This window comes from Gobius niger (genome assembly GCF_951799975.1).
Source record: "Gobius niger genome assembly, chromosome: 8".
NCBI classification, from domain to species: Eukaryota; Metazoa; Chordata; class Actinopteri; order Gobiiformes; family Gobiidae; genus Gobius; species Gobius niger.
In genome coordinates this window covers 34173470-34194121 of record NC_136859.1, presented here as the reverse complement: position 1 = coordinate 34194121, position 20652 = coordinate 34173470, and the positions used below count along the sequence as shown (strand labels likewise).

The 20652-nt window shown below is 43.9% G+C and overlaps 1 protein-coding gene across 1 annotated transcript in view; it reads right to left on the bottom strand.

The window, feature by feature from the left end:
• Positions 1-2275: 2275 nt before the first annotated feature.
• Positions 2276-20652, bottom strand: part of LOC306966096 (cortexin-3) — a 30554-nt gene continuing 12177 nt past the window's right edge. The window contains exon 2 of the mRNA XM_079560727.1: positions 2276-3168. Coding sequence (XP_079416853.1) covers positions 2841-3092 — 252 coding nt within the window. The 5' untranslated portion in view covers positions 3093-3168 and the 3' untranslated portion in view covers positions 2276-2840. The remainder of the gene's footprint in view (positions 3169-20652) is intronic.

The window sequence follows — 20652 nt, the reverse complement described above, 5'->3', positions numbered from 1 at the left end:
ATGACTTACAACTCTGTTCAAAGGCAACAGGCATATTTTATCCTACACCCTTTGTCTTCCCCTTTCTTCCCACTTTCACCTGTCTCCGTGGTAACAGAGCGTGTTCTCTTAAATTAATATTGAACGCCGCGCGGTATGTGCTCGCTAACCATGTGCAAACGTGCCTCTAGTGTCGTAAGAACAAGTGCTAGGTGCTTTGTAAGCTGTTTTATCTCATTATGTGCTAATTCAAGGGATTGACTTGGTTCAGAAGAGCTACTGGGCCAGTGTTGGGCTAATTAGACAAGTGATCTGTGTGTATAATAATAGTTGCCTGCCTTTAGTGGAGAAATTGGTCGCCAATTCAAAATTACACATTCACCAAGAGCTTGCATTGTTGATGGGAGAGTCGTACCACTGATTCATCCCAAAGATTCTCAACAGGGTTAAGGTCTGGCCAATCCACATGTGAAAACTGAGTCTCCTGATGCTCCCTGAACCGACGAGTCCTGGCGTTGTCATCCCGAGAACCCTAGAACTGATGAACTGCAGCATTCATCGTTAGATTTGTGCGTCGAATGTCGTTTCTTTTCCTATCACAAACAAATACCGAAAACTCAATTCCTTTGGTGGTGGGACAGCAGTTTGACAATGGCCAGAACAGTTTTTTTTTTTTCCCCTCCAAACCTCTTCCAAAACGTTAAAGGGCACCTCCTTCCAATTCCATCCATGTAAATCTAAGCCAGCTTTAATCACAGAATACAGTCAACACTATATGATTTTGAAAGATGGCTACATTTGACAAAGACATAAGGCATTGGAACTCTTCCCGCTTGGAATAAACTCCCAATTTTGACCCCTGTGCACGTAGTAAAACAACAAACTTTTCTTCTTCTTCTTTTTGTGTGTTTTTTTTAGCAAATATTGAAGTACAGTATTCTAACACTGATTGTCTACGATATCCTTACAAAAACCAAAGTGTAAAAAAAAGGTGTAAACAGTGTGTTTATCCAAGTGGCTTGGAGCGTTTCGACCCTGTGCCGAGCGGAGACATGGGATGGAGAATGAGGTAGTCCACGGACACGTTACACGGCGGCACGCACATGGGGTCACTCGGTTATGGCATAGTTCAGTCCGGCCTCGTTTCCAGCGGGCGCCGCAAGTTTGGGACCGTTTTTTGTTGTTGTTGTTTGTCAAAGAGTTAGCGTTTCCCCGTGACCCTCCATATCTGACCCTGATGCTATCGTAAGGCAGGCCATTAACAAAATCTCGAGTGTCGCGGCCTCCTTACCGATTTTAAAAAACTGCGAAGGCCCCACAATAATGGCAAGTCAATCTATTCTGGATCGAATGTAATGCTTTACATCTTAAAATTACATGTGACACAAGAAATAGCATTGGCTGTTGCTGGAATACTGATATAAAGTAGGAAATCTTAACAAGTGCTTTTTTTTTTTTTTTTTTGGGGGGGGGCCCCTACAGGCTCTAGACCCAAATTTGAGTGTCACCGTCATAAGGATCCCCTTGACAGATAGGCAGTGTCAGGTGGCACTCAAGAACCGTCAGCTTCCTCACACAATCAGTAAAATAATCATCTTTTAGGACAGGGGTCGGCATCTTTGGTCTGCAGTGGACCGATTTCCTTCAAAGTCTAAAGAGCGGGGGCCGAACTGCCCAATCGAAAAGACAGATTTTGCCCCCTTGCCGTTTTAGCGTTTTCCAGAAAATAGAACACTTCAGAGTGCTCATAGAGATGACCTTTTTTGTTATTTTTGCTGTTGTTTTAAATGGCCGAGGACATTGCCAGTGATACCTGAAGATTTTGCCGTTTTTGGAGAGTAAACATGAAGCTAAAATCATGCTTCTCAAACTTTTGGCTTCTTCAATTTTAAACTTTATACATTTTCGACTGAGATCAAGTTGGATGTTTTTTCTACCTTGGACACGGTTTACATCCTTTTATTTTTAATCATATTTAGTCTCATTTACACCTATATTCTACATTGACTTAACTAATTACGCTCGGAGGCTGACAAAGTGTCGTTTTGTAAGGTTCCTTGGGTTCTTCTTACAGCCAGGCCTGTATCCTTGTGTCATAAAGGTACAGAGGGGGGTGTATTATGTGAACATGGCTTATCATCCCGCGTTTTTTTTTTTTTTTTCTGTGTGTGTGCGGCGAACTGACCAGACGGCGGGCCGGCGCGGGAAACGAGGCGTCAGGCTCTCAGTTCAGATTGGCAGGGAGAAGCTGGATTATCGTCCATTTCTTTTTTTTGTTTGTTTGTTTGTTTGTTTCTTTCCTTCAAAGATTGATTGGACTGAGGAGATTCGTTTCCGGTGAACGGCCTGGCGGGTTCTCGGGCCAAAGGGCTGACGAACGGGCGGCACGGCGGCGGTGTGTAGAGCGGCGTGATAACGGTTCAAAGCAGAGGAAGATTTTCACTCGGCCGTGCCATGGAACCGTGCTGTTCTGTTTCAAACGCGGTTCGTGACAAATTGAGTAACTTTGCATTGTTGAGCAATCTGTTAAGCGTAGGTAAGCGCTTGATCTTTTATAAAACATTTAGCTAACTGGACATGCACAAGATGGCCGTCACATTTGCTATCTAGAGTTTTATTGTAGATCTGTGGTTTGGGCTCATTATCAATCCATATTTGGGTGCTTATAAATGATTAGGAAAGGTTTGTAAATGTTTTTTTTTATATAATTTACAAAAGCGTCATAGTGTTATCATTTTGTTGTAAGTTATAAAAGGAAATCTGGCACAGTTATTGCACGACAAAGTGAAAATCCCATTCCATTTTGACCCGTTATGACACACTGCGGCGTCCTAACAGAGCGGCGTGACTCGGTGCCCTCCTCAGACTATGCGGTAGTCGAAGGTGTCCTTCTCCGTGTGGTCTGTCCAGTTGGAGGAGGGCATGCTGCGGTACGGGTCCAGCAGGATGCGGAAACACCGGACGATGAGGAGGGCCAGGAAGATGAAGAGCAGCAGCACGAAGACGAAGGCCGCCTTCTGCTCCAGCGTCAGGTAGGAGGGCACGTGGTGTCCGCCCGACGCCCCCGAGAGCGTGCTGCTGAACAGGCCCTCTGCCATCCGCGGCACGTCCATGCTGGACCGTCGGGGCTCCAGCGCTCCGGCTGGGTGGGGGTCCGCACCAGGAGACGAGGGGGTTGTAGATACACGCCTGGAGGGGACAGGACAGAGTCACACACTGGGATTATAGCAACAACTTCGGCATCATTGAAAAGAGTTCATGTTACTGATATGGTCTTGTAAAAATATCTCAGCACATGCAACCTTTTTTAAAAACCTTTGGGCCAGATCTTGTGCCTGACAGAAGGACTGATAACTAACTGACTCTAACTCTAACTGACAAAAGGAACGCACCATGTCTTGTGAGTGGCGCTGCATTGCATTGTGTGCCTGTGCCACTTGTGAGAGGGCGTCGCTGAGGCGGTTTATAAGCAGCACCAACGCTGCCTTGAGCTCTTCCTTAAGCATTACAGGCTCTCACAGGTCAAACTAAAAACTATAGTAACCCCAACGTGAGCTAAACAATGTTCGTGTCTTGAGAGAAAGTGATGTAGCCTATGCCGGTCCAGCTGTGGCGCAGATCGGTCCTCACTTGGCCGTAACCGTGAAACAAAACTCAGCGCAAAATGTTACACTATACTATCCACTTGTCACAAGTCACTTCATGGTCTGGCACCAAAGTACGTCTCTGACATGTTAGAGCCATATGAACCGTCTCAGCTGAACCTCAAGGAGAGGTCTTTTTCAAATATGCACCAGAACAGTCTGTAAGAGACTATAAGAGAGGCAAAGAGGGCTCAAAACCTTTTTATTTGGTGTGTAAATGGTAGTATGATAAAGTTTACATAGTTTGTTTATTCATTTTTTAATTTCTTTTCACTCTTTTCACGTTTGCAAAGTATGTTTAGTGTTGTTGTACTGTAATTGTTATATAAATGTGCATCCATCCATCCATCCATCCATCCATTTTCTTCCACTTGTCCGTTGCCGGGTCGTGGGGGCAGCTGGTGGAGCTGCCCAAATCACATTGCACCAGCCCTATGGCTCCTCCTGCAGGTGGTGGGTCCACAGAAGGACCGGGCCTGTTGGTCTCTCATAAGGGGCTTCTGAACTGCTCTTTATCTGACCCGTCACCTAGGACCTGTTTGCCATGGGAGACCCTACCAGGGGCACTAAGCCCCCGACAATATAGCCCCCAGGATCATTCAGAGGCTCAAACCCCTCCACCACGTTAAGGTGGCGGTTCCAGGAGGGGGTTATATAAAAGTGCATGCTTTGAATCTGTGTTCTGGTGATGCACATTGACATGTATTTTCAAATGAAACGTGCCATACAAATAAAATTGCCTTGCCCTAGTTCTTCGAATAGTTTTTTCCATATAGTATTTTTTCACTATTTGTAAGCTAAAATACTTGCTGGAGCAACAAAACATCACTGTGATGAAACCTTCATGTGGCAAAAGCTTGACGTATAAAAAAGTTTATGTTTTGTTTACTTTATTCCTCAGAATCATTATTCTTCTATATTTTTTGCCGTTTCCTATAGTTTAAAATTACATAGTGGTAACTATGGCAACTGCGACTCTTCTCGGTCAGCTCTTTTAGACTAAGGTCCAGTTATTTTCTCTGAGACGTGTCCAAAAGTGGAGACAATATCCAAAAACATGAGCATAACATTGGCCCGTATAGAAAAAGAGTACGGCAGGTTTGGGAATCCAATCACTATTAAATACTAATGTGGTACAACATTTGTCAGTTTTCTTTCACTCCTTGTTTCTGCACCACCCGAGCCTCCTCAGCCTCTCCATCTCCTCCTCAAAACCCGTCTCTTCTCTTGATCTCTCATCATCCGCTCGTTTGTCATTTGCCTACGATCAAAGCGACTCCTGGCTGAGCCGTACTTTACAGCAGAAACAGCTCCCAGTCTCCCACACTTCTGAGGGAAATGACAGAGCCCCGTTGGAAACGCGACGCTCGGGAGTCGGTTTGCAAACGCGCACAATTAACCACCTGCCGCGCAAATTCATTACCGGCATTTGGGTTCTGTGAGCGGCGGGCGTCTTCTGGCGGCAGATGTCTCCTCACGCACAGAGCGGTCGGGGAATAAACAAAACCAAGGATAAATCACGGCTCCAGTCTTCGCCGTGATGGATGACGCTTTCACATTTGGATTACAATGTCTCTGAAAACTGCATTTCTCTGGATTTCACTTCTGAGATATTACTTTTGCTACAGTTTGCAAGTGACAAAACAAATTTGCCGAAATTACAAATGGAGTTAATAATCTTAGGCAAACAAAGTCTAGAAGAAGGAAACAGACGTGCTACGCTGCTTCATGGTTAGCAGCTCTGTGAGTGAGGGGCTGGGGGGGCAATAACAAATACTTCAATTGAACTTAGAATACATACAGATGAAACTCGGAAAACTAGAATATCTTTCAAAAGTTCATTTATTCCCGTAATTCAACTTAAAATGTGAAACTAATATATGATACAGACTCATGACATGCAAAGTGACATATGACAAGCCTTTGTTATAATTTGGATGCTTATGGCTTACAATTTTCAAAATATTCTAATTTTATGAGATGATCAATTTGGGGTTTTTACAAGCTGAGCCATAATAATAAAAATGATAACAAATAAAGGCTATATATAATGTATATATCTTTGCATTTAATGAGTCTATATCATTTTTATTAGTTTCACAGTTTAAAGCAGTACTTGTAACTTGTTAACAATAATAAATCCTTTCCGTAGTCCCTCTGGGGGTAATACAAGTGTTAATGGGATGATCGGGGGGTCTTTCATCTCCCCCTGGTGTCCCTGGCCGGAAAACCACATTTGTAACTTCGCTGCCACTGGGTCGGAGTCACCAATACACACTAATGGGATCACGAAGGAGAAGCTAACAGGCTAGTGGGCAAAGCTTAAACAGTATTTTGAGTGAAAATAAATGAACCCTTTTTGTTTTTTCTCACATTTTTTCTCTCTCTCTTTTTCTCTCTCTTCTCTCTCATTTTGTGGAGCCATTTTGAGTGCTCAACCCTTGTTTTTTGTGTATTCTAAAACCCTCCTCAGCAATTGATGGACTGTCTTTGAGCCTGATTGACGGATGTCCTGTGACTGACGTGGAGTCCCAGAGTCTGGTCAACCCTGGGATTCCACCTGAGCTGACAAGTCCTCTACCATTCTTGGCTGTGGGGATTTCATTTGAACAGCCACTTTGCTCCGTGTCTCTTTGCAAGTGGTCACATTTGTACAGCGCTTTTCTACCAACTAAAAGCGCGTTACATCGAGACAGCACTGACAGAGAGACATGTAGCAAAGTGGCTGTTCAAATGAAATCCCCACAGCCAAGAATGGTAAAGAGGACGTGTCAGCTCAGGTGGAATCCCAGAGTTGACCAGACTCTGGGACTCCACATCAGTCACAGGACATCCGTCAATCAGGCTCAAAGACCGTCCATCAATTGCTGAGGAGGGTTTTTAGAATACACAAAAAACAAGGGTTGAGAATGGCAAGGAGGCGGGTCCTTCATTAGGATGTGGCAGACCTGACTCGTAACCGTCCTGGGTGAAGCTAGACAAATCCAAACATTCATCTTCCTCCTCCACAAAGCAGGGTGAGCGTCACTTCTGGACAAAACGTACATCAGAGGGCAAAGGGCAGGTTCGGGCATGTCGTGAGGGAAATTTAAAGGGATGGTAAGTGGGAGAGTTTGATGGAAAGAGAAAATGAATGTGAATTAAATGCGCTGCCAAAACGTCCACTTTGACTTTCGCTTCTTCTCCGTGTGCTGCAGGAGAACTTCTTTCTCCTGCTGCAAACCGCTCGATGTGGCCTGTTCTGTGGCGAGGGCCTGGGTCAGCTCCTTCATCTGCTTCTTATCGCTCTCCACGGTCTGCCGCTGATCTGCCACTGTCCTGCTCAGCTCATTTCTCTCCATCACAACAGTCTTGATCTGCGCTGTGTAATTGTTGGCAAAGTCTTTGAACTTGTCTCTTTCCGACTTGAGAAGCGTCTTCAGATCTCTCACTGCACCCCTTTGTTCCTCCAGTGCCTTCTCCAGGGCTGAGCGGCTTTCACAACTCGTGAAAGTGTAATGAATGTATGAATTACACAAATGATCATTAATATCAGTCACTGGGTCCATGATCTCTCTACACGTTTGTTAAGTGGGGCGTCACAACTTCCGCTTCCGGGTCCTAGCATACCGGCTAACATGCGAGAAAAAAACATTAAAAACTCTTTAATACAACAATCAATATTTCTCAACGGGGAGTGACTGAACCTACTTATTTCTCAGACTCATTAGCCAAAAAGGCCACACGCAATGGAGTCACTACTTCCGGGGTTAGCGTAGCTGCTGCACCGTTAGCATTTATCTCCGCTAAATTTGAGTCGGTTTGAAGATCAGATAAAAACACCAATGCCAATGGAACAAATAGAAATCCCACTGGAAATCAAACAAATTCACTTTTACTGTAAAAATTATTTATTTTTCACTTGAAATTTTACAAAAATAAATGAATGAAGAAAAAACTTGTGCTTGTTCCATTGGCAAGAATACGTTTGTTAAGTGGTGGCATCACAGCTCTACTTCTGATGGAGTTATAGTAGAGTTTTGATAGAGTTATAATAGAGTTTTGATAGAGTTATAATAGAGTTTTGATAGAGTTATGATAGAGTTTTGATAGAGTTTTGATAGAGTTATAATAGAGTTTTGATAGAGTTATAATAGAGTTTTGATAGAGTTATAATAGAGTTTTGATAGTTATAATAGAGTTTTGATAGAGTTATGATAGAGTTTTGATAGAGTTATAATAGAGTTATGATAGAGCTATGATAGAGTTATAATAGAGTTTTGATAGAGTTATGATGGAGTTATGATAGAGTTTTGATAGAATTATGATAGAGTTTTGATAGAGCTATAATAGAGTTATGATAGAGTTATAATAGAGTTTCGATAGAGTTATAATAGAGTTTTGATAGAGTTATAATAGAGTTTCGATGGAGTTATGATGGAGTTATGATAGAGTTATGATAGAGTTTTGATAGAGCTATAATAGAGTTATGATAGAGTTATAATAGAGTTTCGATAGAGTTATAATAGAGTTTTGATAGAGTTATAATAGAGTTTTGATAGAGTTATAATAGAGTTTCGATGGAGTTATGATGGAGTTATAAAAGAGTTTTGATAGAGTTATAATAGAGTTTTGATAGAGTTATAATAGAGTTTCGATGGAGTTATAATAGAGTTTTGATAGAGTTATAATAGAGTTTTGATAGAGTTATGATAGAGTTTTGATAGAGTTTTGATAGAGTTTTGATAGAGTTATAATAGAGTTTTGATAGAGTTATAATAGAGTTTTGATAGAGTTATAATAGAGTTTTGATAGAGTTATGATAGAGTTTTGATAGAGTTTTGATAGAGTTTTGATAGAGTTATAATAGAGTTTTGATAGAGTTATAATAGAGTTTTGATAGAGTTATAATAGAGTTTTGATAGAGTTATAATAGAGTTTTGATAGAGTTATGATAGAGTTTTGATAGAGTTTTGATAGAGTTTTGATAGAGTTATAATAGAGTTTTGATAGAGTTATAATAGAGTTTTGATAGAGTTATAATAGAGTTTCGATGGAGTTATGATGGAGTTATGATAGTGTGGTGCTCCGGGAGTATGGGGTCCGGGGCCCTCTGCTAAGGGCTGTCCGTTCCCTGTATGACCACAGCAGGAGCTTGGTTCGCATTGCCGGCAGTAAGTCAGACCTGTTCCCGGTGCGTGTTGGTCTCCGCCAGGGCTGCCCTTTGTCACCGGTTCTGTTCATTACTTTTATGGACAGAATTTCTAGGTGCAGCCAGGGGCCGGAGGGTGTCCGGTTTGGGAGCCTCAGGGGTGGTTTGCAGCCGAGTGTGTAGCGGCCGGGATGAGGATCAGCACCTCCAAATCCGAGGCCATGGTTCTCCACCGGAAAAAGGTGGTTTCCCCTCTACAGGTCGGTGGGGAGTCCTTACCTCAAGTGGAGGAGTTCAAGTATCTCGGGGTCTTGTTCACGAGTGAGGGACGGATGGAGCGTGAGATCGACAGACGGATCAATGCGGTCGCTGTTTCCGACTGTCGTGGTGAAGAGGGAGCTGAGTCGGGTCAAAGCTCTCGATTTACCGATCGATCTACGTTCCCACCCTCACCTATGGCCATGAGATTTGGGTCATGACCGAAAGGACAAGATCGTGAATACAAGCGGCCGAAATGAGTTTCCTCCGCAGGGTGGCTGGGCGCACCCTTCGAGATCGGGGGAGGACCTCAGTTACCCGGGAGGAGCTCGGAGTAGAGTCGCTGCTCCTTCACGTCGAAAGGAGCCAGCTGAGGTGACTAGGGCATCTGTTCCGGATGCCTCCTGGTCGCCTCCCGCGGGAGGTGTTCCAGGCATGTCCTAGTGGGACAAGGCCTCGTGGAAGACCTAGGACACGCTGGTGGGACTATGTCTCCGAGCTGGCCTGGTGTGGCCTCGGGGTCAGAACAGCTGGAGGAGGTGTGTGTGGATCGGGAAGTTTGGGCATCTCTGCTGAGGCTGCTGCCCCCGCGACCCGGCCCCGGATAAAGCGGAAGAAAATGGATGGATGGATGGATGGATACTTATTATTATTTGATATTTGAGCTGTTTACATTTATATTTTCTTACTTAATTTTCCTCATTACACAGTAATGGAGGCTCAAAAGGAGTCGGCGGAAGCAAAGGAAGCTTATGTTCAGTACTTTGCATAGTCGTTTATTTTACAGTGACATGTCTCCCATAGGGAGAACGACTAATGAAAACAGCATCTCACAAGTGACATTACTTTAACACAGAGTATTCCTGAACTTCAATTTTAACACATTTTTCACATATTTCTTAGCATTGGAGATGAAGATTATTACAAATGTGCAAATCTTGCACATATTATTGTTCTGTTTTTTGGCTCTAAATGACAAATATGGTATTAAATTGAATTGGTTGGTATTGAAAAATGTATTGTTAAAGTACTAAAACAAAATGTAACAGTACTCAGCCCTACTCAGACCCACAGGCAAAAGCACACAGTGATGTGCACATGCCCGTCTTATTCAGGCAACAGGATTATTTCCATAAACTGTTTACGAGGTATATTACGAGAGAAGGAGAAGTTCAAGTTGACCCTCTTTCACACCCAGGTACAGCCTGGTCCTCTCCTACTGCAATTACATTATCAACCATTCAATCAGCAACATAAAGCTTAGGCTGATGTATTGTGAATTAGCTGAAAACGTCAGACAAAAGATCGTGCTACATATAATAAAATCATTGTGATTAACGCACACGAAGGGAGGAGGGGAGCGTGAAGTTTCAGTCTGATTAAACACAGAGAAAACAACAGCGAACAGTGATTTGGATGAGACTGAATCACCGTCCATGATTGAATTTGCCACTTCACGCTATTCCAGGTAGAAAAATAAATATATCTGCACCGCATGCACAGGCTCAAAGAGTGTCTACATCGTGTCTGCTAAGCCTCGCGTTGTAGATCGATGCTCCCAGAGCAGTCCAGCCACATACTCTCTACAATAAATAAATAAGTCATTTTGTCCAAACTGTGGGGATGGTTTACCGCCTTTATCTTCTGTGGTGGACCTCGGTGATTTTAGTCATATTTCACTATAAGTAAATAACTTGCCTAAGTGTAATTGTTAGACTAGATAAGGTGAAAATGAAGAGTAATTGTGACGTTGTGGCTGTAGTATTTGGCACAGATGAAATGGACGTGCGTTTACTTCTGACCGTAAAGCAGCCCCTACAGACGTCACATTATCCAACTCCAATTTCACTCATTTATACTCATTAAATGCCGTATTTACCAGAGAAACACTTTCAAATTGTCATTATCATTCTATCATTCCTCCTCTCTCTGTCTCTCTCTCTCTTGCTCTCTCTGTCTCTCTCTATCTCTGTCTCTCACTCTCTATCTCTGTCTCTCTCCTCTCACTCTTGTTTCTCTCTCTCCTCTCACTCTCTCTCAATCTCTGTCTCTCTCTATCTCTGTCTCTCACTCTCTCTGTCTCTCTCTCTCTCCTTCTCACTCTCTATCTCTGTCTCTCTCCTCTCACTCTTGTTTCTCTCTCTCCTCTCACTCTCTCTCTATCTCTGTCTCTCTCTATCTCTGTCTCTCACTCTCTCACTCTCTCTCTCTCACTCTCTATCTCTGTCTCTCTCCTCTCACTCTTGTTTCTCTCTCTCCTCTCACTCTCTCTCACTCTCTATCTCTGTCTCTCTCCTCTCACTCTTGTTTCTCTCTCTCCTCTCACTCTCTTTCTATCTCTGTCTCTCTCACTCTCTCTCTATCTCTGTCTCTCACTCTATCTGTCTCTCTCTCTCCTTCTCACTCTCTCTCTCACTCTCTCTCTCTTTCTCTCTCTCTCTTTCTCGCTCTCTCTCTCTTTCTCTCTCTCTCTGTCTTTCTCTCTCTCTCTTTCTCTCTCTCTCTTTCTCTCTCTCTGTCTTTCTCTCTCTCCTTCTCTCTCTCTCTTTCCCTCTCTCTCTTTCCCTCTCTCTCTTTACACATACAGTTTCCCCCTAAAGGCTCATTCATGCTTCACAAGAATGAGTCAAAATATTCCGTTTTTCACATTGCCGTGTGGAAGATTCTCATTATTTGGACAAACCTGGTCGTTACTCAGGAAGTGTGCTACTTTTTCTGACAGGGGGCTGGTGGCGGACGCTTTATTTGCCAGAGACGACAGCAATGGGCGTCCATTTTAGTGTGAGCGGCTTCCCACTCCGGCCTGACGGGGACGGAGGGGAGAGTGGGGGTCAGACGGGGAAGAAACTTTACAGGAGTCTCAGCTTTTTTTACAGGTGCAGGTGCATAAAGTTTTAGCAGCAGATACGAGTGTGGACAGACCACATAGTGCAATCGAGCGGTGCAAATGGCTGGAACAGGTTATTACGTTCATGAGTCTGATATAGATCTATTGGGTCTTGTTATCCGTCATGAGTCTGATGGCGTACAGTCCAGATGCTCCAGGATGAAGTGGAGGGCCAGGTTCACTGCGTCGTCCACAGACCTGTAGGCTCTGTCGGCGAACTGCAACGGGTCCAGGAGGGGGGCGGTGATGTCCTTGAGGTGTGGCGGGACCAAGCACTCAAAAGACTTAATGACTACAGGCCGGTGGCGCTGACGTCTGTGGTCATGAAGTCCTGCGATCTGTGGTTTTTTGGGAACAGGGACGATGGTGGATGTTTTGAAGCAGGTCGGCATGACTCCAGGGAGGTCCACAGCCTCAGTGGTGGACTTCTTTCTTTTCTTCTTCTTTCTGCTCACTACAGGTTTAGCGAGTTTCAGTCTCTGTCTGTGTGAGGAGATTAGGTGAACCATCACGTGATCTGAAAGTCCCCTGCTTAGTGTAGTGGAACAGTGATCCAGTGTTCTCCTCTCTGGTAGGTCTGTACTTGGGTAATTCCTGGATCCGGTTTCCCTTGTTAAAGTTACGCAGTGCAATAACAAGAGAGCCCGGGAAAGTCTGCTCCACGTGCACTGTGAGTCCGTGTTCGACGGGATGTAAACAGCGATCAGAATGAATGAAGCAAACTCACGCAAAAAAAATGGCAAAAAACACAGCCTTTAGCCAATGGGTCAAATTAGTTCAAGCTATTTTATTCTAAATCAGGGACGCCCAAAGTGGAGACCAAATGTGGCCCTCAGACCTCTTGTTTAAATGTCACACATCTTCAGAGATAGTACTTAAATTTTACCTTTATTTAACTAGGAAAGTCCTGAGGTTTTTTTAATGCATTATTCCACACAAATAAAATCTTAAAAAGTCACATTTTATTGTAAGACTATGGTTCTCAGACTCATGACGCTGCAAAAGTGTATTTGGACGCAATGATAATTTCTCATATTAGTTATTTCATGTTGGTCCCAGGCAGGGGAGACAACAGTAAAGCCCTGTTAAAGTGTTCCCATCACTGTCTGATCCTTGGAGATACAGCATGTCAAACTGGACTGTTTAATTGTGGGTATTCCAATGTAAATTTTAAAATCTCAAACAGTGCTGCACCTCCACCTCTGAAAGATTTTGTCCAACTTTGTTCAGAACAGACGACGAGAAGCTCCAGGGCCACGAGTCGCAATGACTGCAGAGTAAGGCCTAAACGTAGCTCAGCCTTTGCACCGACAGCCTTCTCATTCAAAGGCATCAAAGAATGAAACAAACTCCCACAGAGTCTGAAACTTTCCTTAGACCTGAAGGATTTCTCTCGCAATACAAGGAAAGTGCTATTGTCAGCGCTGATAAGTGTGAGTGTAAATAAAAACCTTTAGTGATGTTTTATTGTGGTCATTTTAACATGATTCTGTGTGGACTGATGGTTGATGCAATGAATGTTTGCATCTTTACTTAATATCTTCATCACGTTGTCTCTGTTGAAATAAACCAAAACAAAAAAGTCTTGAATGTTTCCCTGCACTGTGGCCCTCCACTGCAGACGCTGCACTTGGATATGTGGCCCTCGATGATAAGAGTTTGGACACCCCTGATCTAAATTCACCTGAATCTGTGCTTCTCCATCTGGAAGATAATGAGAGATAAGATATAATATTATTACCTCCATGTGCCTCACAGTGCAGTTCACATGTGTTTTTATTGTCAGGAAACACTGTGGTCTCTGTCTGCCCTGGTCCTGCACATGCAAATGATATCCTTTACAGCAGTATGAACACTTACACCGGCGTGGAGGATTCCAGTATAACGGTGCATGATGTGATATGGCCCAGCTCTAATAATGAAGTCCTTTGTTGTACTTTTACATGAGTGACTGTGTGAGCCATGTTGTATGATGTATGTATCATTGTTTAAAGAGGGGGTATTATGCTTTTTTCAATCACATAGCACCAGTCTATATCACACTACAATGATGACCAAACCTTCTGTTGGTCTGTAAATGCTTTAAATTAGAATAACTGCCTTGTTTAAAATGTCTCTCTCAAAATGGCTGTAGTGAATGTCTTGAAATAGGCCTCTGTCTCTTTAAGAACCTCTGACCCTTTCCGACACGCCCCCTCCACACGCTGTCTGTGGCATCAGTGGGGAGGGGGTTCTGCTGAGGAGCAGTGGTTGGTTACTCGGCTGGTGACGAAAGCTCGGAGGCGTCTCCAGGAGGTGGGGGCGTTCCTAGGAGGACTCAGGCAAACCTATCCCTAAAATGGCCGCCCAATATGTGAATGTGCCAAGGCAACACTTCAGGCATGTTTTTAATGAGCGAGTGACAGAATAACATGATGTAAAGCTTGAAAAAGTCGATTTTGCATAATACCCCCCCTTTAAGAAGTGTGGTATGGCTCTGCCTCGCGCCTCAAGAAACGCATGATCTTTCAGCAGGAGGATGAATACCAGTGGAGAGTGGAGGGGATCACCGTGTCATTGTCGCCTCAGCTTGATGACGGAGACACAGGAGCCAACATAACCCTGGGAGGCGAGACGTTTTTAAAGGAAATCTCCGTTCTCTCGCTTTTGGATGTTGTGATGTCACGAGGACACAACCTTTTCCCGTTTTTCCATCTTTTCTATCAGTCGCCAACAGAGAGCCCAGAGTTACTGCAAACTGTTTTCATAACACTCGACAACTCGGCCGTCTCTTTATTAGTCACGCTCTTCCTGTTGTGTCTGATGTGTATTTTAGTTTGGGGGCTTTTGTTCTCAGAAAAAATGTTCAAAGTGTTTCTTGTTTGTCAAACGCGACAAAACACCGGTCTCCTTTTGATGCTGCTTTTGTGCAAATCCAGACGAAAACGTTCTCCCACACAATACGCTTTGTGCACTGTTTCTTCTCCGTGAGGAGCGAGGACACGAGTCCATCTTTTCATGTTGCACTTGGCTCCTGTGAGGATGCAGTGTGAAGTGGTTTACAGGAAAAGTCTTATCTTTACCTGATTTCTAAGAAGGACTAATTAGAACTACTTTGCATGTGCCCTGATTTTATTCTGGCTTCTCATATCTGTGCAGAAGAACACAGCTTGCTCTCTTTTTAATAGTTATATTATTTATTTCTTTTTAATACATACGCTACGGTTATTGTAACGGTTCAGGCGTCTGCACGTGTGATATAAACAATAAGTTGTTTTTGAAATCAAAGAGCCAAAATGTTCATTATTAGGCAGAAATTATCATCTCAATCAAATTGGAATTGCTGTCTAGGACTCATTTACTTTTCTAATTAATCAGGACTGAATGAAATGAGGGCATATACAGAAGCATACCCTGGTGTTTCAACATCTATCTAAGGCTGTTAGGTCTCGGGATACATAGCACCTTGTAGGGATGGGACGATAAACAATAATATCGTTAATCGCAATAAAATGAATCGATCGCTACATTTTTTAATAATCGTGATCATCGTGCAAGCTCTCAGCGAGCTCTCTGCCACTGTCATGGAGAGTGGACGATGAATAGCTCCAAACTCAGACTTAACACAATCCCTCACTTTTCTCCCCGGGAGAGAGATGAGGATGTTGGATTGACAGCAAAAGAAAACTAAGATGAAACGAAAGAGTCTGTGCCGAGAGCTGACACGGGTCCACCTGAGAGGCAAAGCTACAGACAGACACACTTAGCCTAACATCACATGCCGGATTAAATGAGCTTCAGTCAGAAGCTTTCTCAAAGTTTATCATCTTTACCAGACAGCAAGGTCGATGCTATTTTCTACTTGGTCCTTTCGCGTTCATATACAGTAGTGCTGCCTTTTAAAACCAGCAATGACTGCTTAAAGTGGATATGACCCCTGGGCCAGTACAGGCACAGACATTTTGACAACTACGGCTTCTGAAAATAGAAGTACATCATCCTCAACTCAACCATCCCAGTCCAGTCGATAGTGTTTCACAGTCTCTCCCCCCTCGTAGGCCTATGTACAAACAAGCCCCGTCTGAACACATTTGATTGAGGAGTCTCCTGTATGGGTTTTAGTGCAGCACAGTTGTAAACATTTCTCCTTTAACAGAGGTACGTGGAGCCCCAGAGCCTCGGACCTTGAGGCATTACTCACAGACGCGCCGGTGAATGTTGCCCGTCTTCCAAAAGTACGTTACATAATCCACCGAAAGGGCAGACTGATTTATGAGCCGTTCCCAGCCGTTAGGAGGAGGCGGAGGAGGACAGCGGAACTACCGTCTGACAGGTGCAATGAGAACAGAGACCATTTCTATCATCTGGCTTTAAGCGGAACGTAATGAAGTGAGTTATTCTACGGCAGCTCCAAACATTTCCAGATCAGTTTGATCAAAACGTTTCTGATAAGCATTGTGGTTCAAACTTGGGACTCAGGTCTCAGTGCAGTTACTGTAATTTCCCTCTCAAAAGTGCCTTAAACACCTCTGGCGAGCTGCTCCTCCTCAGGGCCTGCTCATAGACCGTTAAAAAGAATAGACGTCTCCTCCTCACTCCTCCACGTTTACCATAATGACCACGCTCGAGGTTTACAGACTCCCCCTCCCCAGCTCTGACGGAGCATGTTCTTAAAAAGGGCATAAGGGGCGGGATCTTCACTGAAGACTCGACCCTTGTGTGACGTGTAGCTCGCGCAGCTCCAATGCTAACAGTCCGACCCTCATTAGTACGAGATTTCTACTTTTTTTTGTATATACATGAAAACCAGCCTGGTTTCTTTAATTGTGACTAACCCAGCGTTTTCACAGGAGGAATATCTAGCTGTAGAAAGTTTAAGAACATTAGAAACCAGGCTTTAAAGTTGTTTTTAACATGTCTAAAGCGCAATGCATTCCAATGAGAGAGTAGCGGTGATACGGAGGTATGCAGAAATATGGCCCTCCCCCCCACAATTTCAAAGCAAAAGTTCCCATTCAAAGTTTCCGGAAAATGTCTTTGCAACCCTAATTCTGAGGTTCTAATTGTATTGAAGTGTTAAACTTGAAGTGTTAAACTAAACAAGCACCATCTTTATGGGTGTGTGTGACAATTCAGCAGGAAATCTGAGGGCCAACCAAAATCAGTCTGAGGGCCACGCACTTTGGGCTCCTCAGGTGTAACACTTTCCATCGTTGGGTTGAACATTGATCATCAACGAATCGGCCAGGCCTTTGTAAAACACCGTATGCAAGAAGAAGATTCCGGGTTTACCCACACAGAAGGAAGTGAAATTGTTCCTTTTCAGCAAACACAAGAGCGAGTAAAAGCGTTCCTTTGACAGCCCTGTCCTGAAGGTAACACTGTTCACGTGGGTGCATTTAGTCTGCCATGGTGTCCTTCCCTTCCCATCATGCAGCAGTGCATCCATATGTTGTAAGCGTGATGGATGGACGGGCGCATGATGAGAGCGAGCGGCCTATATGTTGTACAGAGTTTCCTCCGCGGGGACAGCGGCGCCGGATCAGGCCCCTGTTTAGCATTCCCTCGCCCGGGCGCGCAGTGGAGAGGAGGCTGCGATCGCTCTTCACGCTCGCACGAGCACATCGGACAGACAGAGCGCAGACCAGAGGAGGCTCCGTCAGACGAAGCGAGGAGAGACCGGAGAGGAATAGTTATTTTTCAAAGGGGGAAAGAGTTTGGGGCAAAGACGAAGAATCTGGAAAGTAGGAAAGCGATGGAAATTGAAATCGTAAATGATTTGGTGCTTGATCCTTGGCTAGGAAACCCTTCACCCATTCACTCTCTCATTCATACAGCAATGTGACACTGGAGGCAAGGAGGGTGAAGTGTCTTGCCCAAGGACACAACAACAGTGTGCAACTTCAGGAGCAGGGATTCGAACCCGTGACTTTCTCTGAGACCTGGATAAAGACGATAACATGCTCTACGCGAGTGACACGTGACTCAGAGCGATCTCTGGACGCCGCGGTCCTTCACTATTTCCCCATTAAGGATCAACAAATAGTTCAAGAAAACATGACTGACAGAGAGGTGCTGGTGGAAGTTAGTGGCTACGTGTTCAAAACATTATGTTGGATGTAAATTCTTGACGCAGGAAATGTCTGTTCATCGAGGACTTTTTATCTCAGAGCTAAATATTTATTCTAATAACAGGCCCATCCATTTTTGAGCGGCTCATTCAAAATCCTGTTGCTATTTTAATTCTTAATAAGGGGTTAGCCGCCCCTGGAGCCGCCACCTTAACGTGGTGGAGGGGTTTGAGCCCTCTAATGATCCTGGAGCTTTGTTGTCGGGGCTTTGTGCCCCTGGTAGGGTCTCCCAGGGCAAACAGGTCCTAGGTGACAGGTCAGACAAAGAGCGGTTCAGAAGCCCCTTATGAGAGACCAACAGGCCCGGTTAGAATCGTGAGGCCGTCCTGTGGACCCACCACCTGCAGGAGGAGTCAGAAGGGGCTGGTGCAATGTGATTTCGACCCAGAAACGGACAAGTGGCCGTTAGCTTCAAGACAAAAACTCTTACCGTAAGTAAGTTGTCTTGTAAGTCTCATCTTACAAGACAACTTACAAGTCTCATCTTGTAAATGCTTTTCATTTTCAATGCTACCAGCTCTTCGTCTTTCATACTTGTAGGTTGTCTTGTAAGTCTCATCAGATTTCTATCTTACAAAATGTAAAAGCTTCTGATTATCAATGCTTCTAATCTTATTGATAATGCTGAAAACTGTACTGTGAAATCTGCCATCAACATTACTGTAATTCAAGGATGGGCCCATATATGAAAAAAAAAAAGTTTGTTTGTTATTCACTAATACTGAGACTTGTACTCAAACTATTTCATGAACTGCTTGTAACACTATTATTATCAGCCCTGTTGGGAACTGCCTGCAGCTGGAAAGTAAACTAATCTTGAATATGGGGTAGGCACCTGTAAGCTAAACCTGTGCTTCGGCCTACTCCCTTTGACTTTTTCCTTCTGTGACAATGCAATGTAAATAATGTAGATAATGCAAAAATAATAACTCAAATCAATCAATCAATCAATCAATTAATCAATGAGCAGGAATTTTCCTCCGGTGAAGTCTTTGCTCCTGATGCGATGTTTTGAACATGATGGCCCGGAGATCTGCCTATAGATTTCAAAGCCTTTTTAACGTATAGTCCTGCAGAATAAATGAAGAGACATTATTTAACTTGATGAATTAGTAATGCAGCTGTAGGACCTGGACTACATGTAAATTGAGGCTTTTCATCTCTTCATCTGTAGTTTGGGTGAGCGGGTTCTCCGTGGAAACACTCAGGGGGCGGGGCTTCAGACCTGAACTAAGTCTGTTGTTTTGGCTCACATCGATCTGACAACAACAAACTACTGGAAGGACAGAAACCAAAAAAAAGTGACTTATTTGATCCCTCACCTCCTTCTCCAGGCGTGGGGTGGAGAGCGTGCTGACCCGGACACTTGGATGCAGAAGACAAGCCTCAAGGATACATAACCTGACCTGTTTGTTCCTCCTTCCTCAGGGGAAGAAGACTGAGGAGCATTGAAGCCAGAACCTCTCGTTTTAGATCGAGCTTCTTCCCCGAGGCGGTAAGAATAATGAGCCTCAAACGCCTCTCAGACTCAAGCGCCTGTTGTTCTCAGTATTCTTCCCTTATCCTCCTTATTATTACTGATTGCATCTTTAACAATGTGTTTTTATTCTGATCTCTTAGGCATCGCTGGATCTTTGCAACAAATTATGTTCTGTTTTGTATTCAGGACTTCAGAATGAACCTAGCTTAAATATTAAATAGTTGTTGTCCAAACACATTCCTCTCTTCCTCACGCTCTTCCTAACATCCCAACTCTTCCCAGGGATGTTTTTTTTAAGCATGTTTCACAGCTATCAGGCTACAATGTCTTTGCAGTAACTAGTTCACGATTCATTAAAGAGGGGGTATTATGCTTTTTTCAATCACATAGCACCAGTCTATAGCACACTACAATGATGCCGAAACCTTCTGTTGGTCTGTAAAATAACTGCCTTGTATAAAATGTCTCTCTCAAAATGGCTGTAGTGAATGTCTTGAAATAGGCCTCTGTCTCTTTAAGAACCTCTGACCCTTTCCGACACGCCCCCTCCACACACTGTCTGTGGCATCAGTGGGGAGGGGGTTCTGCTGAGGAGCAGTGGTTGGTTACTCGGCTGGTGACGAAAGCTCGGAGGCGTCTCCAGGAGGTGGGGGCGTTCCTAGGAGGACTCAGGCAAACCTATCCCTAAAATGGCCGCCATCAGAGTTTTTACAGATTACTCAGAAATACGTGAATGTGCCAAGGCAACACTTCAGGCATGTTTTTAATGAGGGAATGACAGAATAACATGATGGAAAGCTTGAGAAACTCGATTTTGCATAATACCCCACCCTTTAAAAAGATTTGATGATGATTGCTTGATTTTGAAAGTAACTAAGTTGGATAATGCGTCTTTATTCGTTACGTTTAGCAGCTGCCAATTATAGTGAGATTAGCCTGCTGTAGTTTGAGTATCTGACCACTAGAGGGCACTATATTACGGCTATGGATTGAGTCTGATTCACTTCTCATGCTGCGGATAAATCAATGCATTTCCATGAAGATCACGGCCGTGTCTCACTTCAGATCAGATTAGGGCTGGGCTCAACTCATTGATTTGAATTGATTTTCCTTTGAATACCCTGATATTGATTCAAAGGATCCTTAAAATGATCCTTTTAATA